Below are 25,347 nucleotides of genomic sequence, written 5' to 3'. Positions count from 1 at the left end.
AACGAAATGCACAATAAACAAATACAAATGAAGAAATACATAGGAACGGCATCTGTCAAAAGTTTAAGCATGTCACATACAGCAGACGACCTGAACTGAAATGATTATGTTTGCTTGTGTTTGATGTGTTTGTTCCACTTACCAGCCCGTCTGGATCCAACATGATGTGTTAATGTTACAGATGAAGACCTCTGTTTAGGGATCATCAGCAGGTTTGAAGGTCCATTTGGTTGCAACCCTTGGCTTAACAAAAAAACAAAAAAACAAAAAAAAGGTCAGCCAGGGTGTCGTCGAGGTAGCTGCACGGTGAGTCTGCAGTGTGAAAAAAAAGCGGTCGGCTGACGACACATGCTTCGGAGAACAGCGCGTGTTCATCTTCGCCGTTCCCGATTCAGCGCGGGGGTGGTAGCGGTGAGCTGAGCCTAAAAATAATTGGATATGCCAAACTGGGAGAAAATAATAAAAATAACTGGCGATTACTAAATTTAATTAGTAATTTGATGACTTTGTGGACTACATTAATGCTGAACTGTATAACCTCAACATTAGTCCATATTGTTTGTACCTAGCATATTTTTAATCAGTATTCAAATAAGAACAATATAACACATTTTTCTTAAAAAACAAAAGAAATGTAAATGAAAGCTTGACCAAGCAAAGCCGCAAGTCCATGATTAAAACAAGAGGAGGGTTCAATTCTCCTGGGTCTCGCTCCGAAGAATATTAGTGTCTGTTAATGTAAATTGCATTTCAATCTTATTACGGTCCCTGTATAAGCAATGCTTAAAGTGGCCATCCAAAAATACATGTCTCCAAAGCCATTTCAAAATGCTAGTCTGAGGTAGATAAAGATGAAATTACATTTCTGCAAAACTTACATGATACATGTCAGCTGAGTGCTGTTCACTCAGACAACAGCCTTCTCTAAACCTCCAAACTAACATTTTTGATAATGCATATACAGTTTATTTAGCATTTGAACAGTGAATTACAAACTAAATAAACTGCTTACCTACTGGAACTGCAAAAGCAGCAATTAAAGGCTGCAGAACCACGTCACTAATTGTAAAGTATGCAAAGCTAGTCATCTAAAACGATTTTTATTTTCTCTTCATTTAAGTACATAAAGAAAAAACCTGGGAAACGAGACAACTGTAAACAGACCATTATCTAGTGTCAAATGAATGTACATCACTAAAGCAGCTTACTATGGAGGACTGACAACGAAAATAGCACTACAAGCAGAATCAGATGTGGCATAGTGCTACCCTGCTATAATGCGGTTGCCAGGGTCCATAATTAGGAGACCGCGTTATTTGTGTTTCGCCTTATAACGAATATTAGCATTTTTATTCCCAAAATGATTTACAATGCCCTCAAACTAAATTAATATTGTAGAGTACAGTGGAAAATGAAGGAAAAAGACACACACAATTTGCATCTACTTGAATCCACGGTTTATTGGGACAATTATTCCCAGCCCGTTTCATGTCCCGTTGCGTTTGATGTTAACAGAGAAAGATTTTCGTTTATTGCCGTCTGATGTGTTTCGTACTGTGTATCTGGAACGTTCACCAAAAAAATTTGCGAATCGAACTGCATATTGGGGGAAATGTGAGCCACGACCTTACTGTGTTATAACCGATTTCGCACTATAACAGGTTGTGTTATAACTAGACTTGTACTTTTTGATATTAAATCGGTAAAGCTCATTAAATGTCAAATTCACAAAAAAAAGTTCAACATATACATTTATATAGGATAAACGTCGGTAAAACCACTCGTTATTTTTTATTTTCATGCCTAAAACAATAATTCAGAAATCATCTATAGTTTGTTTACTTTTCATACTTAGTGTGTCCTGTCTCCGTTCCACTTTGAATGGCTAAGGGTCGCTGTCAATCACCTTAGTGATCTGTTAGTATAGTTTCACTGTCACATCATCCAGTTCTGACAGATCTCGTTGACTGAAGAGAAGCCAAAATGCTCTCATTCTTTAAATGACTGTCAATCACCAAGGCAAACTGACTGTGCACTTTCATTTGCCATCTACAGCACCTGTCATTCAAAGCACCTACTTTTTAAATTAGCGTGTGAAGGTGTAGGTAGGTTTTTGCTAGGTATACAGTGACAGTTACCAGTTTGATTTGGAAATGGGGCTCAAGAGGAAAACACTTAGAGCTGTGCTGAAGAATAAGTGAAAGTTAGTTCTGTTCAACTATCTATTGTTTTGTTCTGTGCATATTATAGCCTCGCTTGTGACCAAGCGTTATTTCAATTAGAATGTTGGTAACCATGGTTTTGTTGCATGTTGAATATGATAAAGGGGCTTCGTTAAATGAGACATTTCTCAATGGCACAAAAAGTCTTTTTTAAAAAAAAAAAAAAGAATAAAGGTCGATTTGACTCATTCTCTGCTTGAATTGAAAAATAAAGCTAAAAAACCCCCCAGCAAATTCTAAAATAAATGTCGATATTAATCATCGATTTGGCAAAACAATTTTAATCAAATAGTAGCAAGCCTAGTTATAACAGGGTAGCACTGTATATAGGTATGTGTGTGTATGTGTGTGTATATATATATATATATATATATATATATATATATATATATATATATATATATATATATATATATATATATATATGACGCACACACTAATGAAAAAAGCAGTGAAACTGGTAGCAGAGGGTTTGTTCACCTTGCCGTAGTGAATTCCTGGTGAGGTCTCTTTCCACTATTGCGCTCCCACCTAGAAGATGAAGACTCCAGTGGTGGCAGGCTAGAAGCCCCTGAACTTCTCCTTAGCTGTGGGGTGGGTAAGCTGCTCCTGCTAGTCATTCCCTAAGGGGCGAGACAGTCCACAATGCAGGGTGATCAGACTGCAGGACCGAAATGAAAAGGCACAAAGAAAGTAGCTGAGGATTCCAACCTTGTAAGGCTTCCTTTCTCCCTTCTCTGATGGGTCCTCCATTTCAGTGCAGGAGTAGAAGCCAGGGAAGGGGGTGAATGGGTTTACTCGTGGCCTACAGGAGCCTGAAAACGCCCCCATCAGGCTGCTAATACTGCGCAGAGAAGATACGACTTGCGGAGGGAGAGAGGAATCGATCAGCAAGTCAGACACTAGGTTGCGGGCTTCATTTATAACAGAGAGGTCCACTCCATTTCCACCCCCAGCACCCTGCAACACAGAGAACAGAGGTTTAAACACATTTTTATGTCATTTACATTTAAACAGTAGGGGGCGTATAACGCTATATTCTTCAGAACCCTGCTACTTACTCTTCAATGTATGTAGTCACATGTTGTATCACTCAGCACAACAGCTGTAAAGTAACTGGATCTCTGAGGCCACCAAGTGGGCATACAAGGGAATTTCAGATTGTATAAAAATAAAGAACATTCGTTTTAAAGATTATATACAGTGAGCAACTGTTTTATACCTCCCAAGGGAATTCTGAGTGATAGGATTTCACATTAGACAAAGAGACATCTTGTAATCTGTTGTCTCCCATGAAGCTTTCCAACCAGGGAAATTAGAAACCTGACCCCAGACCAAACACAGTGGAGGCTTGGAGGCAAGAAAGTTATTGTGATCAAGCAATGGTGTAATACATTGCCAAGGAATAAATATAATCGCTCCTTCAAAAATATATTGATCAGTCTTTGTTAGAAGTCTTTTTAAAATGTGAAACTCTGTCGGGACTGGCAGACAGAGTCTCCACTATGTTACAAACATCAACAAAACTTTCCCTAACACTTTGGCACCCTGCTAATTAATCTTGCCCCCTTCTGGGATTTTTTTTTTTTTTTTTTTTTTTTGCCACACATAAAACTTTGTGGTAGCACAGATGACGAAGACAGCACAGTAGCCCGTTTATTAAATTAAGCCATAAATGTGATCCTAGTTCTGCATGACTGCACATGTTTTATCGAACATCCTGTTTTTCACAAATTATATAACCACAGACTGCCGATGGATGACTTTGGGGTTTGTTTTATAGCAACACAAGCAGAGATGGCTCCAGAATAAAGTCCAACTGCCAGTCATGCAAAAATTATTTTGCAGAAAATGGATTGTACTGTAGCACATAAAAAAAAAAAAAAAAGGTTTAGGTTTCCTTTTTAGAAATGTTAGTACTACAGTATCCCCATTTATAAATGAAATAATGATAAACTCTTACAAAAAGGCTTTTTACATTTTTTTTGTCCCGTCCCAATCACATTAAGTTTCTCACAAGTAAATCTTAGATCGGTTGATATATCCATAGGATTATGTGAACAGGAGGCGTCACCAAGAGGCACATGCTTTGGGAAGTTTCAAATTCAATAAATTGAAGGAGTGAATGTAGGGAAGAAGGAATGCCTGTGTCTCCTACCAGATAGTGATGTCAGGGATGTTGTTTTACAAAGCATGAACCTGTTGCAAACATGTACACATTTTAAAATCAATTATGGTAACAATTTGAAAAGTATTTGTTTATTTATTTTATATAGGTGGTGGCCCACGTTATTCAATTATCTCTTCCAGAGGAACACCTACTGCACGCACCTCCAAAACATACCTGCAATAAAACAACCTTCACAATTATTTGTCAGGCTCCATAGCATCACACAAATGCAGTGTGCACTCCACTTTCAAGGTTCAAAGGCTTCAGGCTGTACTCTGCATTAGCCCATTTTTTCATTTATTGTTGCAGCTTTTAGACCCAATGCATTGTTTTAAATTATTTTTCTAAACTGAGTACGCAGAGGTTTTGCAAAAGATTGCATTTAAAAACACAGGGCAAATGGCAAGATGTGTGCACAAATTTAAGACACCTGCAAGATAGTTCTGCCAGACCTGTTCTTCAATACTGTACAACATCTTTAAAAGAAAATAGGTTCATCTGAGATTGAGTTCAACCTGCCTGAAACTGTGAGATGCTATAAAACATATACAGTATGCAAATACATGCCAGCAGCCCATGGAGTCGGTACTCTAAATCAAAGCAACGTGGCTGTGAGGGGAAAAAAAAAAAAGTTGTTGGAAATTATGTAATGTCTTGCGTCAAGAGAAGCCCCCACACTTCCCTGGAAAATGTGAGGCAGATTTCAAACTGCAGCCTGACACACACTACTAGACTATTCAATTGAAATAGAGAAGGCGTAGGACAGCAATGCATACTCTTTGTTAAAACAGAAACGTTGAGATATTTTAAATACAGAGCAGACTGAATGACCTATAAAAACACTGATTAGTTGATCCTTCCAGTACTGCAGGTGTGGCAAAGGAATAAATTCTCCAAACAGAAACCAGTGTGTTTTGTTTAAATGTACAGTACCACATATCCTCTATAGATAACAACCTAAGTTAGCCAATATAAGTACTATTTAATAATATCTTGAATTTTCAAGGGTAACACAATATAATAGTGTTAACCCCTTCTAGTACTGTCTTTACAATATGTATATCTGCCTTCAATAAAATGCCAGATCGTGGCTTCTCCAGGCTTGAGAAAATGCTGGCCATATTAAAGAGCTTTTTTATATTCTGCTGTAGCTCTTGACGTTTTATGCATGGCCTTGCAATTATGAGGCTGATTACAGATATTAGGTATAGGTTACTGAAAACAGAATCAATGCCTCATCACATTTTATTTGAGAGTTGTGTTCATTTTATACACGGTACAATATTTAAAACATTTCTTTATTTTTTGATCTGCGAGCATGTGTCTGGATGTGCACTGTGAGCAATGTAGTCCTTAACTTAGCAAGCAATGATGTTAACAAAATGTTTTTGCTTTATCTAGTTAGTATTTGATGTATACAGCTTATTAATAAATATACTGTACCAATAATTAACTTTAGACTTTGGAACATTGCAAAACTTACCAATATGTTGCTACACCAAAAAGCTGGCCCTGCCACAGGTAAAACAACACAGCTGTGTTTTCAACCATCACAGTTTTAACCTTGCAGAAGGTTATTCTTGAATTAGGCATGTTAAACATCAGATTTACTTCACAATTGGTGCCACCTAGAGGTCATCCAAAAAAGTTCAGTTGAAAAAACAAAATTGTGCAGCTCTAGAATAGGCTGTCCCATCTTGGTATCAATTACAGGTGCAGTACACAAGAAAATAATATCTTAAAAAAACAGAAACACTGTATAGAACTTACCTGATACTGTGGCTTGTACCACTGCTTCAGATCCCAGTCCCAAAGAATCATCTGAAAAATAGAAAACTGTTGTTTTAATAAGCTTGCCAGTCCAGTCTTAACTGAGTGTCATGTTTCACATACATTAACTACAGTAACACAGTAGAAAAAATATTGTGTGTGTTAACACCCATTTAGTTTACTCATTTGCACATTTAATCTGTTTTTCATTTCTACTAGTGTCACACAGCATCTATATCGATAACTCGCATTAGCAAGACATTATTTTCAGACGTTAATTGTATAACTTTGTGTGCAGTATTAATACTGTTGAATATTCTACAATTTCTGTCAAGATTATGTGTACATTTTCACTGTACTGTATGAATGCTTGTAACAATGCTTGCATGCTTCAGTGTGCATTATCACCACCTAGTGGGCACTTTCAGCACTACATCAACACAAATCTTAGGGCAAACAGTGTTTTGTTTGTTTTTACGTGATTAAAACCACTCATGAACAGTACCACCCTAACACATTTCGAATTTTAAAAGACAATTACACTGTGATGTAGAACCCATTTTAAACTGCAGCAGGTTGCAGTAAGCAGTCCACATGTGAATGCCATTCAAACTTCAAGTACAATGCAAAATATGGAAGGAGAAAGCGGCACTAGCATTGGAGAGATCATTGCACAGCACACATTCTTTTACATTTCACAAGTGCCTCAGACTGACTTCTCTTGGTATCTTGAGGGACTGTGTTTGCTGCATCGAAGCTCTCTGTATACAACACTGACATCTAGGCATTTAAAGGAATCAGAACAATCAAATACAAATGGTGTGGCCAAAATATATATCAGCAACAATCAGAAATAACAAATCCACAGTATTTCATTTTTTATGTAATAAATTCTTGTTTTTTAACTGAACCATAGAGGTTGTGGACTTGCTTTTTAACCAGGAGATGCACGCTACATTTGTTTTGTGGTGTATTGCCACTGAAGGAGCCCTTTCTCAGTCCTTAATATATTTATATATATATATATAATATATATATATATATATATATATATATATATATATATATATATATATATATATATATATATATATATATAACTGCACAGCATGGACATTGAGTTTCATTTCGTGTTTCGTTGATAGTGATAAAAAATACTAATTTTATGATAAAATGGCATTTTTCTCTTATTAATAAATTGTTTAGATTTATTGTCGGAGTGAATTAAAGGTTAGAGTAATAGCTTTGAAAATATGACACATATTGTTACATGTTTAACAACAGTATGGCTTACTCCTTTCTAGAGTAAAATATTCTTGCATCAACATAGATTTAATTCAGATACTGGGGTAAGGAAAGACTTGCAAAAGAGGTTCAAATACACAACAGAATTGTGATCTTAAAAATCTCTCCCCCTACTGTTGCAGCAGCCCTAATCTACAGGTCAGGTCCACCTTCTCCAGACAGATTAAAGAAACCAAGTGACCCACAACATAAATCTGCCAAGCACAGTCCGAGTATGAACATGCTTTTTTGGTTTGCATTTTGGAGTCCAAAGGTCTAAGTTTCGTGTTTCTAACCAGACTAGTACAGAAACAGTATCATCACAAACTCTGCCATTTGGAATGCAATAGTGAATGGTTCAGCAACCTCCAAAATACAACAGAAGAGGTATTTAAACACAACTGAGGGGTAAGGGGTATTTGAGACACTATGTAAATGTACCTGAGGGGTAAGCAGTATTTGAGACACTATGAAATGATGCATTAGATATCTCTTCAGTTAATTAGCCCTTGATGATGGACTTTCCTTATGCAGGTGAATATCCATTCTAGCACTTCCACATTCATTACAAGCAGGTGCAAATTACATGAACTTTGTGCACCCACAAGTAGATAGCACTGCAATAAGGCCTTGAGTAACTGCTTTTAGGACATCATGTGCTAATAGGTCAGACTTTAGTTTGAAATGTCTAAATGAAGTTTTACTTAACTTTTACTTAATTTCTATATTGTTTTTAAGTATTTTAAAAACATATTAACACCTAAAACAGAAAAATGTTAGCAAACAAGTCTGGCAACACAGAGCGTAACACAAATGCAAATAGTAAAATCCTGGCCACTGTAGCTGACTGTAGAAACAAACAAGATTGCTTTCTCTTTCCATCTCTGTTGAAGCTCAACCACTGGGTACCTGCATTGTCCAACATGTACATCAAATATAGCCTTACAAAACAAGCCCTGAAGTGTCACGTTTCATGTTGTATAGCAATGCATTGCTTATGACTGGCATCAACAATAATAATTTAACATTATACAGTAGCCAAATACAATCCAATCTAGTAATTATCTTTCGCCAGATGTTACTGTATATTGTGCAGGTTATACTGTAGTAAATAAATGTATCAAAACTCAACCACTTTAGCTATATTTTGTGGCCCAGGGAGAGTGTAGTGCATGCAGGGATGGAAAGAAGACTCCAATTGCATTGCAGTTTCACCCATTCTAGGTTTTACTGCGATTAGCCAGTGTGTATGCAACAAGCTCAGGGGTCTTTTTAAACTCATAGTAAAACCAGGAATGGATCAAATGGCTATGCAAAGGGAGTCTTACATCCATCCCTGTACAGTGTATGTATGCTTACCTTAAAAAAGAGAGGCCTTATGGATTATTATTAAGTAGATGTTGGCCCAGAACCTTTAATCTGAGCAGCTAACACTGTTATATAAAAAAAAAAGACAAATGGACCGTTTCCTCATTATTTAATGTAATACGTGTCTGTTTATTAGACAATATTGTTAGTATAAAACCTAACTCGAAATATGTGGTCTAAAAGCTTCTGCTTAAATTGCAACCTACAGTAGACAGTATTTCCTTTCACAGGACTTTGTTTTCCTCATTCTTGCCAAAAAACACAGAGCAGCCTATGTAGATCCCAGGGTTAGGTAAAATATCAACTGGGGAAGTTACTTGCCTTACATTTTTATTCTCTCATCCTCTCTCTCTCGTTAAGTTCGAGGTTAATACAATTAAAAACGAACCTTACTACTCCAGCAAAGAAAACACATAAAAACACTGAAACCACACAAACGTCAACAACTGAACTCTTAGATCTTATCAACCTAATTACGTCAATGGGGTTTATTTTCATGTTATCTCTGCAGACAGAAAAGTCACAAAATATGAAACCGCTAAAACACTACTGGTATTGTGCTTCATGAAAGAAAAGCTGCAGTAACTGCTTTGACTTTATTAAGGAGGGTTTTAATACAGTTTGATAAAATTTGCATTTTAAAACACCTTATTGCTTCTCATAAAATATGGTGCGCTAGTTGTGGCGTTTTTCCATTCTGTTTTTTTTTTTACTATTAGCATAGTGTTTTACTTTAAAAATATAATGTTTAATTATGAAGAAAACACAATATTAAAATATTTTATACAAGTTTATTTTTGTTTATTACTGCAATCAAAATGAAATATAAATCTGTAAATAAATAAAATAAATTACCATTTTAAAAATGTACACAAAAGAAAAAACTGTGGTTCAAAAATTTAAATTTAAAGCTTACAACAAAAAATAATGAATGGTACAGAAATGTTATGGAAAACAATTTTTTCTAAAATTCAGAAACGTGATAATAGAATATTACAATCAAATCGTGGTGCTCAGGTTCTGTCGAGTAACATTATGAACACTGACAAACGAATGTTTTTATATAAAACACAAGGAAACATGTTTATAGTCACTCTGCCACAAGATGGCATACAACATCTAAAACAGAAAGACGCAGCTATAGAAATATACAGTGTAATCCCACTGTTTGAAAATATCACTTTTTTCAATCTCACCATCAGCCGCTCTTTAATACAGTCTACAAAATCACTCTTACTGCTTACAATTACATTTTTAACCAATAACAAAATCATTTTTATCTATGGTACAAGAGACGGTTCTCAAGATGCGTCAAAATAGTTTCTACTGAAGACATGTTAGTTTATCCTTTTACAAAAAAAGAAATCTATCAAATGTAATTAAGTCGGGAATGTGGTGTCTTCCTGACACTATGTTAACGCCACACACATGCAAGTGTGGTTTTACTGGTTCTCCAGGTTATACAGTACTTGTGGTTGTGCATTCACTGTATATGCACAATACCCATGCCTAAGACCACAGAAAGAATCTGCAAAGCTCTGTCTCAACTTAGATATCCCCGAGGTAATTAAAGCACAGGCTTTAATTACCTAAGTTTGTTTTCAACAAAATGTCTGTTGTAACATGCAGAATTGTAAATTGTAATTTAACTTCTCAGGTTGCATATTTAAAAAATAAAATAAACAATAATAAAACAAAAATCAATTAAAAAACAACAGCAGGACAATCTTTAACAAGAGTTTTTCCTTTTGAAGTCTTCACGATACATATACCTTTATTAGTTAATGTAACATTACACCCCATAGTTACAGTTAATAAAAAAGATAATAAAACCAAATGGTAAGTCTTGTGCATCATATTAAAATATATTAACCAGCAGACTGGTACATAATGTATCTGAAAATACCGTAACTTAAATCCATTCTGTCTTGCTTTGTGGGCAGGATTGAAGAGAGACCATATTGTGCTAAAATAAACACACACACACACACACACATAAAATATATATATATATATATATATATATATATATATATATATATATATATATATATATATATATATATATATATAGTGAGGTGACCAGATGTCCTGGTTTAGCCGGGACAGTTCCAGTTTCAAATCGAAGGTCCAGGTATCCCGACATGTTTCTCAAAATCTTAAAAAACTTCCTGTAGTTGGTAGTAAACAACCTCTTCCTACAGAACTTAGATTATGGAAAATGCAGTGAACACAAAATAAAATAAAAAGGTACCAGGGTCATCAAGAATTTTTATAAAGTGATTAACACAGACGTATGTGCTCACTTCTCAATGCACCATGTGTTTTCATTTAGTATGTACATTCAGTATGAATCTAGAATTATGTGCAATACTTTGTAGCTCTTGAGTTCTGGCGGGATTTAGCGCAGACACAACTAGGCAGTGTAGTGGGAGGGTGCAAGCACCTGAATCCACCAGGATAAACCACATGAACATCATCAATAAATAGAGGCATCCTGATGCAGCGAGTCAAAAAAGAAAGAAATGCCAAAACGTAAAATGTATTTAACAACGATCTACAGAATGAGTTATTATTATTATTATTATTATTATTATTATTATTATTATTATTATTATTATTATAACAAAGTAGCAATACATATATAGCACAATATGGCAAGCTAAACTAATTAGCCACAAATTTTAAGAGTGAGATAATGGCTATTTAAATAACCATTAAATAGCTATTATTTAACAGGTTTAATTAGACTTATCAATTATTTAACAATGTGTTCTGAGCTTTGAAAATCTGGTCACCCTATATATATATATATTGGAAGTTTCAATTTTTGGGTTAATTTTTTTGTAGAGAAGCATTGGCCTATCTATAATAAATCATTGTATAACTATTTTTATTTTTACACGCTCAGTTTTAAAAAAATGTCAATACACTGCAGTTGTTTCTTTTGTTTCAAATGTGTAATATGTATAAATCAGCCTTTTTAACACAAAAAAACGCTTCTCATTTAAAAATACCAATAAAATGCTTTTCTGTGTACTTTTATCAATCAAATGGAAAGACTTTGGGGTTGCTAACAGCATCACTTTGACACAGTAAAACATTAGTTAAGTAAATAAGCCATTTCCATGACAACCCAGGACAGAATTAAGCAAACACTGATAAAAGCACCATAGAAACGTCACGGCGTAATGAAAGTAGTGAACGAAATCCTCTCATATGAAAAACGATGCAGCAAATTCAGCATTTTGAAAGCTCTCCTAAACAATAATAATATGCATGGTACTACTCATCCTGTTCTGAAGTGTAACGCGTCATTTTCTAAACAATTCTAAAATCTCCAACATGATAGAACTGAAGCCTTTTCAATACCCTTATGCAGTGTTTGGGTGTAGCAAAACTCACTTTTTTTGTATAAAATATCCCAACCTGTAGTCCCTGAAAAATCCCCCAGATAGGTCTACTGTTTATATCAAATCCAATACTCCCAAAATGATACTGTAGTATACAATGTACACTTAACAAGGTCGATAACAGTTTAGTAAACTGCAGCTTCATTATATCCTGTATCTTTATCCCTCTACAAGGAACAATAGATATAGATGATGTAAATCACCACAACCAACATGTTTTTTTATTGGAGTGGTTTTAGTGTGCTGTAAAACTGAAAACGTACAGTCTGGAGGGTACAGTCAGTAAACATTCTGCATGTTGGTATTTTGTAAAATCTCTAAAAACACCACGATTGGGAACCACTTCCTTGGTGAGTAATAGACAGAACTAGATAAAAGGAGGGGATCTTATTCTTTTGTAGTATGTTGCAGTACAGTAGTTCCCCAAAGCAAATCCACTTTTGGTTTTCTGTGAATGTGTTTACTTGCGACCTCACCGGCTGTGTTGCAGAAACAAGTACAAAACAAAATCTGTCACTGCGAACAGGAGAGAAAAGGAAAAGTCTAATTCTTTCTTGGAATCGTTACTTCAGGGAGTATTGTGAAAAAAAAAGCATTGCTGGGTAAAACACCCTGGGCACAAGCTAACTATTTGGTTTCGCTCGACTTGTGCAGCTTAAAATGACAAAATACAAGCTTCGCCACTTTAAAAGGTTAATAACTTTAACTCAACTTCAGCTTGAGATAATAGCAGAAGTGCAAATACACTCATTCTTCTGATTTTACTGTAAATTGACTTACAAACAGTAAGTCAATATTTCAACATGAGGTTGAACTGTATTTGCAGTAGCTTTTTTTGTCCATAAATGTGGTGACTATTTCAGGTATTCCCAAAGCTTAACAAGAATGTTTACCATGAACACCTGGGACAGTATAGGGTGACACGGGATTTCAACATGGGAGTGCAGTATACTGTAGCTTTACACTAAAACAGAACGGATTGATCTGCTGCATGGGTTGTTTGTTTTCTTTGCAAACATGGAGCCTGTGAACCAAGTCCTGCATTCTTCCTTATGAGAGATGTGCCTCAGAGGCTTCGTACGTCACCTCTCTCCATTATAATGCAATAAAAACGGTTCCCTGCAGTGCAAAGATGCTTACATTGAACAAGATGATAAAACGGTTTATATTTCACAATGATAGCGTTCTGCATGATTCTCTGTGAGTGTGTGAGTGTGTGTGTGTTTTCCTTTCAATTCGAAGACGACCACCAAGCAATACCTCTGGGATATGCCTGCCACAAGTCAGATATTCACTGAGCATTTTATATCAAAGCTGCTGATAGGCCCCTCTAGGGAATGACGTCCTCGGTCCCTCCTACCGAGGGAATAAGTAGTCACTCACGGAGCTCACTTCCTCTTTTGCTTCTCACATCAAGTAAGAAATAGGTATAACTAACCTGTCCAGTTGCTGTGATTGAGTCTGTTAAAATAGCTCTCACTCGAGTTTTCTGGAGTTCCCATGCAATTCATTGCCTGCAATTATTGCTGGAAGTCAGCTTGCCACTTCCCCAGAATCAGAAACTCAGCTTCTGAAGAACAAGTAAAACGGCATGCAACTGCGCCACGTTTTATTCTTATTCTTTTTCAACAGCTACATCGCTTGCGATTGTAGTCTGCTTTTCTAACCTTACAGCGCTTGCTGTTTTGTGTTTTTTCCTCTGCTATTTGCAGCTTCTAAAAAAATGACTGCTTTTCTCTTTAATTGTACTACTGTGTGTGTACACCTGGGTTTTTCTTAATACTGCTTACAGTAAAAAAAAAAAAAAAAAGTACCGCCTGTAGACGGTGCTCCCCTCCATTGCAAGTTACATGCTACAACGGTTGGGTGACTGCGCTTGGTCCAGGCTAGACACCCTGCCCAGTACCCTTGTTGCTTGGTACCCTCGGTGTCCCATAGCCTCAGTACAACGGTGCTGGACTCCCGCGGTACTAAGATGCTCTGCATCAGTGCCCTCGGTGCCCTTGACACCTCAGAGCCTCGGTGCTTGATGCCCAGGGTACTTAGACACTCCTTGCATTGGTCTGTCCAGTGCCCTCGTTGCCCACAGTTCCCCGGACTCCTCAGAGCCTAGGTTCCTCTGTGCTTCAGCCCCTTAGTGATTAGGTGATCCCTGTGACCTTGACGCCTCACAGCCTTTGATACCTCGGTGCTTCGGCCCCATAGTGCTTAACGCTCCTGGCATCGGAGCCCTCGGTGCCTCTGACGTCTCAGGGTCTTGGGGGTTTTCAGCCCTCCGTGCTTAGACGTGCTTTGCATTAGTGCCCTCGGGAGGTTGCTCCCTCCACAAGACAAACACGTACTCTGTGTACGGTGCCTGGGCATGTAGCACACCTCCTCCGCATTGCAGGATGAGACATTCTGCCCAATATGCGCAGTGTCCAAACCACGGACCCTGCATAGGAGGCTGGAAGAGTTCACATGTGCGACTAAGGACGTCACACCCCGGAGGAGCCTATCGGCCTATTGACATAAAATGCTCAGTAAAGACTTGTGGAAGGCATATCCCAAAAGTATTGGTTGGTGGTCGTCTTCTCTTTCTGGGAACCAGGGTTACCTCTTTTTCGTTTTTCTTTGCTCTGCTTTACGTGTGACCTACTTAAAAAGCAATTTCACTGCTCAAATACAAAATATGGTGCAAAAGCATGCTCGGTCACAGTTTTCTTCTTTGCACTGCTTTTTGATATTACAAAAGTCAACCAAGACAAATGCCTGGTTTTAAGATACAATCTCGCATAGATTCATGGTAGCAGTCCTGAAAGAAAATATAGAGTCATAAAATATACGTTACTACTAAATCTTGTCATAATATTGAGGGGTTATTAAAGTTAGATTTTTTGCTATACAAAGTTGACACAAATTAGTGTTTTATTCTACTGTATGTTGGCTCTCAAATGACTTGTTATCTTTGCCTTTTCAAGGGAATAGGACATTATACATTTTATGTAAAAAAAAAAAAAACTCAAAATGCCATGGCATTGAGTTTATCTTACAACCTGAAATGGACGACCCCCTATTTAAAAAGAAAAAACAGTACAGCCTTATGGCTAATGAGGCAACACCAGTTCCTTTTATTTCACTGATTTTTTCTGATTTTATAAATGCAGAAAATATACAGCTGATTTCACAGACCCCGATTAGCAGCAACAGTGGACTACCCTGGTCAAATTAACATTAGGCAGTCGAACATTAATAATAATAATATAATAATAATAATAATAATAATAATAATAATAATAATAATAATAATCTTCTAAAAGTTCAGAATTTATCTTGACTTGCAAAAACAGCTAAAAAATACAGCACACTTGTCAAGTAAACAAGCCCTCAAATTTACAGTACAGCTTTGCCATGTATGACTGCTACTTTTAAAAATAATCTTTGACCCTGGAAAGAGCATGTACAGGCAATATATTGCAATTCAAAACAGTGTCATAGCCAGCTTAACAAACTGATGTTTTCCACTGCATTTAACACAAGATCAAAAAATTCAGGTTCTGTATACTAAATAAAAAGGGGTGGTACAATTGTAACAAAAGCTGGGGCAGACACATACAGTACTGTAAAACCTCCAAGCAGTTCAGAGCAACACTTATTACATGAAACAGAGCTGAAAATCAATTGAAACACTTCCAATTTAACTTGCAAAAAGCGCAACAGTTGAGTGGATAGTAAATATTTAATACAAACTAATATGGACTTCAGTACTTAATAAACAAGTCGCAGTCTTCCAGAGGCCACGGAATTAATCAAACATTCACTCGTTTCCTTCCTGTTAGTGTTAAAAATGTAGGAACTTCAGAAATATTATTGTGCTTCATTGGTACATCCAACAGGAAACACTCTAGCATTGTAAGACTATTTCTAGTTTCTTAGTAAATGGTCCTACATAGAGTATTTGTTTTACAATGCTTTTTTTCCCATCTCCACTAACCACATGCACAGAACACACAAGCATTTGCTTCAACAGTCCAGCAGCCTTAGCATACCAACCAGCATGTCTGTGACATTCATACAACATCGTGGTTTTAAAATAAAATGTCAGTAACATGAAAAAGATGTTACCTTGATGTACATTAATAGCCCCTAGTAGGGATAGCCATGCCATTTACCATTTGAGTCACAGTTAAAGCAATGTGGTAACTAAACTTCTGAACCAACAAACAAGTTCACATGTTCATCTGACCTTGTTAAAATCTGTGTCATCTAACTGGTCAGTTTACAACGTAGATTTTGTTGCAAGATTACAGAGGGAAGAATATAGAGAACAAAACAGCTTTACTGTGTTTAGACACAGAAAAAAAACTCTCTGCATGCCATGTAACACATAATATAATACTGCAAGAAATCTTCAATAAAATACAATGAACAACAAACATTTACTTTATAGTATATTTACTGCATGTGTTCTGGTAATGTATACAAATGCCAACATACTGTAAAGGTTGTAAAAGAAACGCTCATGGGTCGATGTACTAAGATGGGCCAGTCCCAGCGCAAACATACTGCGATTTGCATTTCTGTTGTATGAATAAAGAGAAAGTATGTGACAGAGCCGCAATATACAAATTTAAATATTTGTTGCATCACCTTAGCGAGATCTCTAGCACTGCAAATAAATAATGAAAGATCAGATTTTATAGTGTGGCCCATGACCTTCACACCCAAATAAAAAATATGTTTCTATCAAAACGTTTTTCAGAATCATACAGTAGCCCCTTGCTAAACCGGATATGTTTGTCTGACATAAGAAGGTGTCGGATTAAACAAAAATGCAATAAAATCCCACACAGCCACATTGATATGTATAAATCATTGCACTAGTTTTGCATAGGCTACACATTACATTATGAACAATATATAAATCTGTACAGTACGCCTATACAGTAAGTATACAGTACAGTAGTGAAATCAAATGAACATCTAGTGCACTTTCTTTTTACTTTAGCCTGAAGCTAGGCTACCGGTAACACAAAATAAATCATGCTGCAGTATTGTACACATTGGTGTACAGTGTGAATAAAAGATTATTTTAAATTGAAACCAAATCATTTTAGGAGTTTTTCATTATTATTATTATTATTATTATTATTATTATTATTATTTATTATTATTATTATTATTATTATTAACTTGGCATACTTAGTAGCCTAGACAATTAACACCAAATAGATCATGGTGCCGCATTGACAAGTTATGATACTTACAGGAGCAGAGTCAATTATCGTTAATACGAATTTCAAATGAACAGCAACAGATTTTGCATTATACCAGTAATTCGTATTATCATGAGTAGCCTATAAGCCAAATGTAAACTGTTGGTTTTTATTTTAGTTAGTCAGGGGTGCAGTGCTAAATTGTGCACAATTACAAACCACCTGCACATTAATAGAATAGGTGTATTTCCTATTCCTGTACAGATGTTCAGAATGAGCTGGAGGGGTTAACAGCACATGTGTGTGCAGTCTATTGTTCCCAACATGTGGAGGAAAACAGAAATGCCATAAAAATTTGTTTTCAAGGCTTGTAAGTACACCCTGCTTTTAAGGAAAAACAGGTATTTGGCTGTTCGCCTCAAAAATGCGTTTAGCACAACTGGCAACCCATGTGAAAAAGCAGACTGGGAAACGCCAACAACAATTGTGACTGTTTAAAACATGCTTTCAAAAGTTCTTAACAAATTGATGCAATTTTAAGTGTCGCAATTTCCCGTAGCTGTAGTACATCTCATTATTATATTCAAGAATCCTCATTTGCATTACATCCACCCCCTTTTTGAGAATGTATGCAGGAACATCCATAATTACATATTCATCTAAGGCTGAACTGCAAATGAAAACTGCAACTGCAAAGCATTCCTTAAAAAGTCACTAACAGCCTTGCGCATGTTCCAACTCATTTGCAACTGGTTTGCGACAGGCGCAACCCTTTAGTACAGCTACCCCTGAGTCATTATTATTTCAAACAATCAGTGTAGTGAGGTAAGGATAGGATCAAATATTACTTTTTTGAGGTTTCAGAACCATAATTTTTGTTTAATGAATGCACTATGGCACTGTGCTTTCAGAAAGTTAAACAAAAGCATAGGCACATTCTTTATGGATTTCCTTGCAGTGGTAAACAATAACTATTTTGCTAAAGAACAGCAGGCAAGAAGAGACTCATTTAATTCTTCTCTTTTTGGGGGGATGAAAACAATGTGTAGTACAGTAGGTGAACATTTTCTAGAACCAAATTAAGACAAGGAATTTCAAGGTTTTACATGCAATACTGCACAAAAAAGAACTATAAAAGCAGTTATTGTTATTTTTGCATAGTTTGTGAGTCCACAGTAATTTTTTTTTTTTTTTTAAAGGGATCCACCCATCCATAATTATCTTGGGCAGTCTTGGGGTCAGTTATTGCTTTATGGCTTTTTGATAGTTCTGGCATAATCAGTTTATCGCTGTATGAAAGGATGATTTTTCAACATTTTGTTGCATGTAGATTCCTTTCTCTCCTTCACGATTTGTTATAGGAAAACCTTACTACAGTAGGGACATTGAGGGTTAATGAACTACATACAGAGCAGGGTTTTAGGATTCTGCTCACACAGGCAGCCTCGATGTGACACTCTTGACGTAACACTACTCAACGCAACCATATACAGTGAAGCACAACCATGAAATGCTTCCCTTTTTGAACTTCATATATACAAAGAAAAAACCCTAGCTGAGGGCGTGTTACACTACTTCTATTATCATACAGGAAACATCAGGGGGGTAAAAAGAACAGATGTACCTCGGTAATGTATTTAATAACCTGATGTTTTCTCAATATTAAAACACCACTCTTTTGAAGACAACAGTAGTTTTGCATGAAAAAGTACAACAGACTTTCTGAAAGGAATCACAATTGTATACAGTATAAAACTATCAAGGATTTGCTCATAATAATAATAATAATAATAATAATAATAATAATAATAATAATAATAATAATAATAATGCTTCTACCCTAGTTACAACCAGGATTCTTGCTTTTTTTATACACTTAAAGGGTTTTATTCCTTTCCACCCTTGTTGCTAAAAATTGGACAAAACAAGAACATGTGGTTTCTGTGCTTAACATCCATCTGGCTCACTTCAATCAAGTTTTTGCTGAAAGGCCATCTGTGACGGTTTTCAAATATTTCTGAAGTGCCATAACTATTGAGCATGTTTTCATTAATTGCATCTTCCTATACTGTAACTGTTTGTTATCTCATATGATGGGGTGAAGGAGTCATACAGTGTGCATAGTTCCCAACAACTCATGCGCACAGGCTCCCAAAAGGATAAGGAACTAAATGGATTAAAGCAAGCGTAGTCTGACTGGTCAGTGGCAGCATCTGTCGACTCAGAAAAAGCGCCCCAAATGACAGGTGTTGATTATGGATGACTTACAGTCCCAGACCCTGGAGAACAAATTCTGCATTAGAGTCACAGAGGGGCATTCACGTTGGTTATGTTTCGTGAGGAGTGAGGGAGCAAGAACTAACAGCTTACAATTACCCTGCATGATCATCAGTATCTGTCTTCACGTTTGGTTGCAAAAAACAAAAAGGATTAATAAGGTCAGAGAATAGACCCAATCAGTAACCAGTCCCATCTACAAACCTAGCAGTTACTGTGCAGCAAGGAGAGCACAGATTGTCATCCTTCACTTCTCAAACAATGACACTGCACATGTCAGTTTACAAATTAACATTACAACAAGTAGGCAAAGAAGTATTTAAGTTTTTGATTCATGTTTCTAAGATAAACCACTCATACAGTAAATTAAAATTACACCAGCTACAGTACACAATTATACTTATAGTATCACAGACAAATATATACTATCAAGTGCTTTTCAAATGTAAAGCAACACCAGAACACAGCATGTCATACACTATTGTACAGGCATGTCTTCATTACGGTCACACCTCTTTATTGCACAATCCAAAAGTTTTTGCTCCTACTGTACAGTACCACTTGGCTAGAGGTATGTAACAGCCAGAAAATGAAATAAAGGTCTGAAAGCTTGCCCTAAGAAGAGCAGAAGCAACATTCAAATTTATAAGCGATCTCCTTCAGGCCACCTGGCTCACACCAAAACAGCTGCTAATGACGCAAGCAGGGATGTCAGCCAACCTGACCCACATACAGCTGCACACCCTGGAGGGGAATTGATAAGTCAGAAAGAGTTCTCAATTATACAAGCCTTTCTGAGGCCTCAGGCCATGACCAGGGCGAAGAATATAGGGTTTTTCAATAAATGGTCCATATCGAGGACACACACAGGAGCCAAGAGGCAACTTAAGATTATTTACACGATGGGATGCTTCCAATTACCAACGGCTTCCTCTGGATAAAGTTTCTGGGTAATGTGTTTGCTGCTTTTTTACTGTACTGTAACATGATCCCCTTAAAGTGGTAGAAGCACTTTTTTTTTTTTTTTATCTGATTATTATTTATGTCTGTACAAGGAAGAGCGCTTCCAGTGTAAATCAGCGCACCCTGGATGGTTTCCGTGAGGCAAGTAAATAACTAACAAATGGTAACACTTTTAAAAGGGTTATTTGTGTTTGCGTTCCCAGTAACGTTACACTGAGTATTATATATATTTTCATTAATATTGTCAAGTTTAAAGTTAATATTTTTAGCACACACTGTAAAGGTGAACAGCTTTAATTTGACTGTGCAATGGCAGTATCTGTATATGCGTTGTGCTCTGACCAAGTTAAAAAACGAGGATAAGTCATACGTTTTCAAATGTTTGTGATCTGACCGAAATGCACAGAGAACATGTAACTCAGGCTTTGTTGATATCAAATTCAACTTCCGAAAGAGCATCCATTGTGGTTGTTGCACATAAGCACTAAGAACCAACATTGGCAAGCAATGGAGATGCTCCAGGCAACAAGGTTCATGTGCACAGCACCAGCAAACCTTGCAGGTACGAGATTTGAACGTACCGTGGTCAGCTATCCATTGACAACAGTACTAATTCAATAATCACACATAGTAACTACAGTATTCATTTTATCATTTTCAGAACCTGCTGCACAAGGCCTCGAAAAGAGATACAACATCGGTCTAAGAGCAATTCAACAAAAATGTGCTGGAGATGTAAAAAGAAAACCTAGCAGCAGTTTCATATGTCCAGCATCTAAAAAGGCAAAGAATGCCTATTTCGTATACTGTATATTTTTTTTTTGTTTTTTTTTTTTAAGAATCACACGATTGTCAGTCTAGCTTTTTGTACTTTTCAGTTGCTGTGTTTTCAGTTTGGCACAGTGCAAGCATAATGACAAACATGTGCTTGTAGGAAAAACAAAAATGCCACAAGCCGAGGAAGGTCAGCGCTACTACGTCAGAAATGAACTTTATCCCACAATGGCATATTTCATGTACTGATGCCTTGTTACAAACAATTCTTAAACTTTCAGTCTACGCAATTCAAACAATAGTAGCCATCATGACTTTGGACTGTGTGTGTAATATGTGAAAAATGATATATATATATGAGATCCTTAAAACACACCAGCAAGACAAAAAACAATATCTAATGATTTTAAATGTGTGTCATGCCACATTGTGACAAGTGAACTGTGGCTTCGAGACATATTTGTGCAGTGCTGGCCCCTCCCTAGTATAAATTATAATATGTTCTGGGCCACAAACCATTTCATCATAGCTTGTGTAATCCCGATATACACTGTTGTGTTTGCCAGATAAGAATGGTCTTTTTTACTTTACAACCTGATCAATATTGTTAATAGGGCTTTTGTGGCACAGATCCTGAACCTCCAAAAAAAAAAAACCATCAAGAAAAACAAACATTTACTTTGTACAACCCCATTAAGTAGTTAGTAGTTATACATACTTGCTGTTTGTCCAATAGGTTAAGTTTTAAGTGTGCTGTAGATCAACTCCACACCTAAAGTAATAGCCATCATGATTGTAAAAGAGGAATGCAAGAAATTAGTAAAAGAGAACAAAGTTATTTTTTCGCAACTGAAATATCGTTATGACGTCGCTTCCAAACCACTTTTTTTTTTTTAATCCCCCAAAGTCCCACCAACCCAGAGCTGTTTAGCTATTACAAAGCATTTAGGAAAGTTTTGTGATTTCTTTTTTTTTTTTAAACGTAATCTTACAATATGTTTATGTATTTTTAAATTATGAATTCTGAAGACTAGACACATCATTTCAGTTTGTTTGTTTTTTCAGCTGTACAGTTTAAAAGCACAACGCAGACATTTCTTAATGACAGCTGGAGAATTGTCAAAGATTTATGATCAGAAAAAAAAAAAAAAAACAAACAAAAAAAACTCTTTAGTTCCTCTTCAAGTGACCACTAACCCAATTTCTCTGTACCTTCCATTGCAACACAAACACAGCCAACCTCGTGTTACAACATTAACACTGAAAATCAATTTCAAACTTTTTATTTATTTTTTTATTTTTTATTTTTTTTTAAAGAAAACTAAGAAACAAAGCACATAATATATTACATTTATTTAAGTCCTTAGCTGCTGAAGAACTCCAGTCTGAAAAAGGACCAATTACTTGGCTGTTTAGGAAACCAACAGGGTTTGGAAAATAGCCAGACACTTATTTTTGCTTTTGTTTCCCAGAATACTAAACTATACTCTTTGCAAATTATAACCATTTTGAGAGAATGGGGTCTGTTTTGATGATCTAAACGGTGTCTAAATAAATAACAGAGTCCTAAATCATGTTTTTAATATGGTGGGTCAACAAATGACCCACAGTGAAGAGTGACAAGACCAGTAGCAAATTAAAAGGGCTGCATTTATACCTTTAAAATTGACCTGTTTAATACATTTACGTTAATTCATATAATAAGCAACACATCTTTATTGACAAGTGTAAAAATCACATTCAGTTTGTGTCACTAACGCCCTCCTTGCTAAAACATTTGAAATGCATTATTTGTTGTCCTACAGTAAGCAAAGCCTTGAGATATCAGGACAAAAACTTCTAGTATAAAGAGAACAAACAACATCTTCAATACAGCAAGACTATGACATGCTGACAGAAGATGTGTTTTAATGAAGGACATTGTACATGTATATCATTCACAGGGGCACATTATTTAAAAACACAAAATTATACATGTATAAAATTATTACATGTATAAAACGACTGTGTTTTAGCTCTAACTTTGACAGGTTAACCTAGTCAAAGTTTAAGACTTTGGACATCACTTTAATTATTCCAGACCATTATAAATAATGGTGATGGGTTTTGTGTGTTTACCTCAGCCAAGCAGAATTTATGCAGATAAATGGAGTCCGTACAGTGAATTAATCACCACAGTGACTTCAACGCCATACAACATAGAAGAAAAAAAAAATCTTGGCGTACCATTTTGCTGGAGGTACTCCAGATAAAACTGCTGTAGCAAAAGCAGTACTAATTCGGAAAATAGCGAAGTGAGGACATTCTTAAAAACAGGACTCGGAAAACTTAGCTCTGCACAACTTCAGAAAAAAAAACATGATTACAGTACAATGTTGAAGGTTGCATTTTATTTCTGATTCCAGTAACGTTTTAAATTGTAAACACATACAGTAGCAGTAACTGGACTGCCACAATTACTGGCACTTCTACAGCATATTATTCAACATAAATTCCTGAAATAAAGTATTTCAGTGTTAGGTCAATGGCATGTACTTGTTCAGGGACATCAGCCATATAGTGCTGATGTTCCTGCCAATTTATTTTATAGATCTAGATTGCTGTTGCAAAAATATAAAATAATCTAGGGTTAAAAAATGCATCTGTGACCTTGTGCTTGTGACTTGACCTTCTCTTCTTGGATCTGTGTTTTCAATGGGAACTGAAATGACTTCAATGTATTTCGACATCAGTTTGGTTACATTGTATACCTTCTGTGTGTCTGTGTGTGTTTCTGTGCATGTGTGCAGGGAGGGGCGGGGCGGGGCGAGGGTAATGCAATAAGAAACATGTATTGTGCTTCCTGTTATACTACACAGACAATAACTGTGCATAACAACTTCCTCAAAAGTTAAAAGAACAAATATGAAGTTATATTTCCAGGCAGCTTATAAATATAATTTTAAAAAGGAAAACTGCTGTGTATTAAAAGGTGCAAAATCAAAAAGAAAAAGGAAATGTAGGTACACAAAAATGTGAGTAATTGATAAAAATAAATAAATTATATTATATAATAATATATATATAATATATATATATTATATATATCATATATATATAATATATATATATATATATATATATATATATATATATATATATATATACATATATATATATAAATAAATAAATACACACAATAAATAAATAAATAAATAAAATAAATAATCAGGACATTAGTCAGACTACCTTCGAGTGGGTGATATATATATATATATATATATATATATATATATATATATATATATATATATATATATATATATATATTATATAATTTATTAATTTGAGAATTTAAAGAAAATGTAGAAAATATGACAATGCAGTTGTAAGCGCGGGTCTCAAAGATGTTAGAACAAGCTTTGCATGATTAAGCCTTTTCTTAACTGACAAGTTTTCTGTAAAACATTGATATCAATAACACACAGCGAGCAGCTACACCTCAATAATAACAACTACAGCGACTGTTCTTCTCAGGAACTAAATCAAAAAGAAAACAATACAACAATGTCCTGTTGAGTTTATGCAAGTGATAACTCTGTGATCCATTAATAATAATAATAACCGTGTGGCTTCCAATACTGAATGTTTTATCTACAGTTACTGCACAGATATAGTTTCTTACCAAAAATATTAAATAAGTAACCTTTATTTAAAAATAAATAAGCAAATAAATAAAATACAAATTAAAATAAATGTGGAGCACAATAAGTAAGTGTGCTTCCTCCTTTGAATAAAATATTTCCTTGGCAGAGTTTGCAAATCCCGTTTTCTCCTGCTTGATAAAGAAATTCCACACACTGCTTTGCTTGGATGCCATTGTTATGTATTTGCAAGACAGCATTTAAGTGATCAGGAACGGCATTTTATTG

The 25,347-nt window shown here is 35.7% G+C and overlaps 1 protein-coding gene across 2 annotated transcripts in view; it reads right to left on the bottom strand.

Moving 5' to 3' along the window:
- The window catches only part of LOC121294654 (cGMP-inhibited 3',5'-cyclic phosphodiesterase B-like), a 68,261-nt gene that overhangs the window by 13,105 nt on the left and 29,809 nt on the right, over window positions 1–25,347 (bottom strand). For both annotated transcript variants that reach the window (XM_041218601.1, XM_041218602.1), the window contains exons 2-5: window positions 6,163–6,213; window positions 2,934–3,182; window positions 2,703–2,845; window positions 143–243 (exon numbers count right to left, since the gene is read on the bottom strand). In XM_041218601.1, coding sequence (XP_041074535.1) covers window positions 143–243; window positions 2,703–2,845; window positions 2,934–3,182; window positions 6,163–6,213 — 544 coding nt within the window. The remainder of the gene's footprint in view (window positions 1–142; window positions 244–2,702; window positions 2,846–2,933; window positions 3,183–6,162; window positions 6,214–25,347) is intronic.

The sequence above is a fragment of the Polyodon spathula genome, chromosome 19 (genome assembly GCF_017654505.1).
Source record: "Polyodon spathula isolate WHYD16114869_AA chromosome 19, ASM1765450v1, whole genome shotgun sequence".
NCBI lineage: Eukaryota > Metazoa > Chordata > Actinopteri > Acipenseriformes > Polyodontidae > Polyodon > Polyodon spathula.
This window is presented reverse-complemented; position numbering and strand designations above follow the sequence as displayed.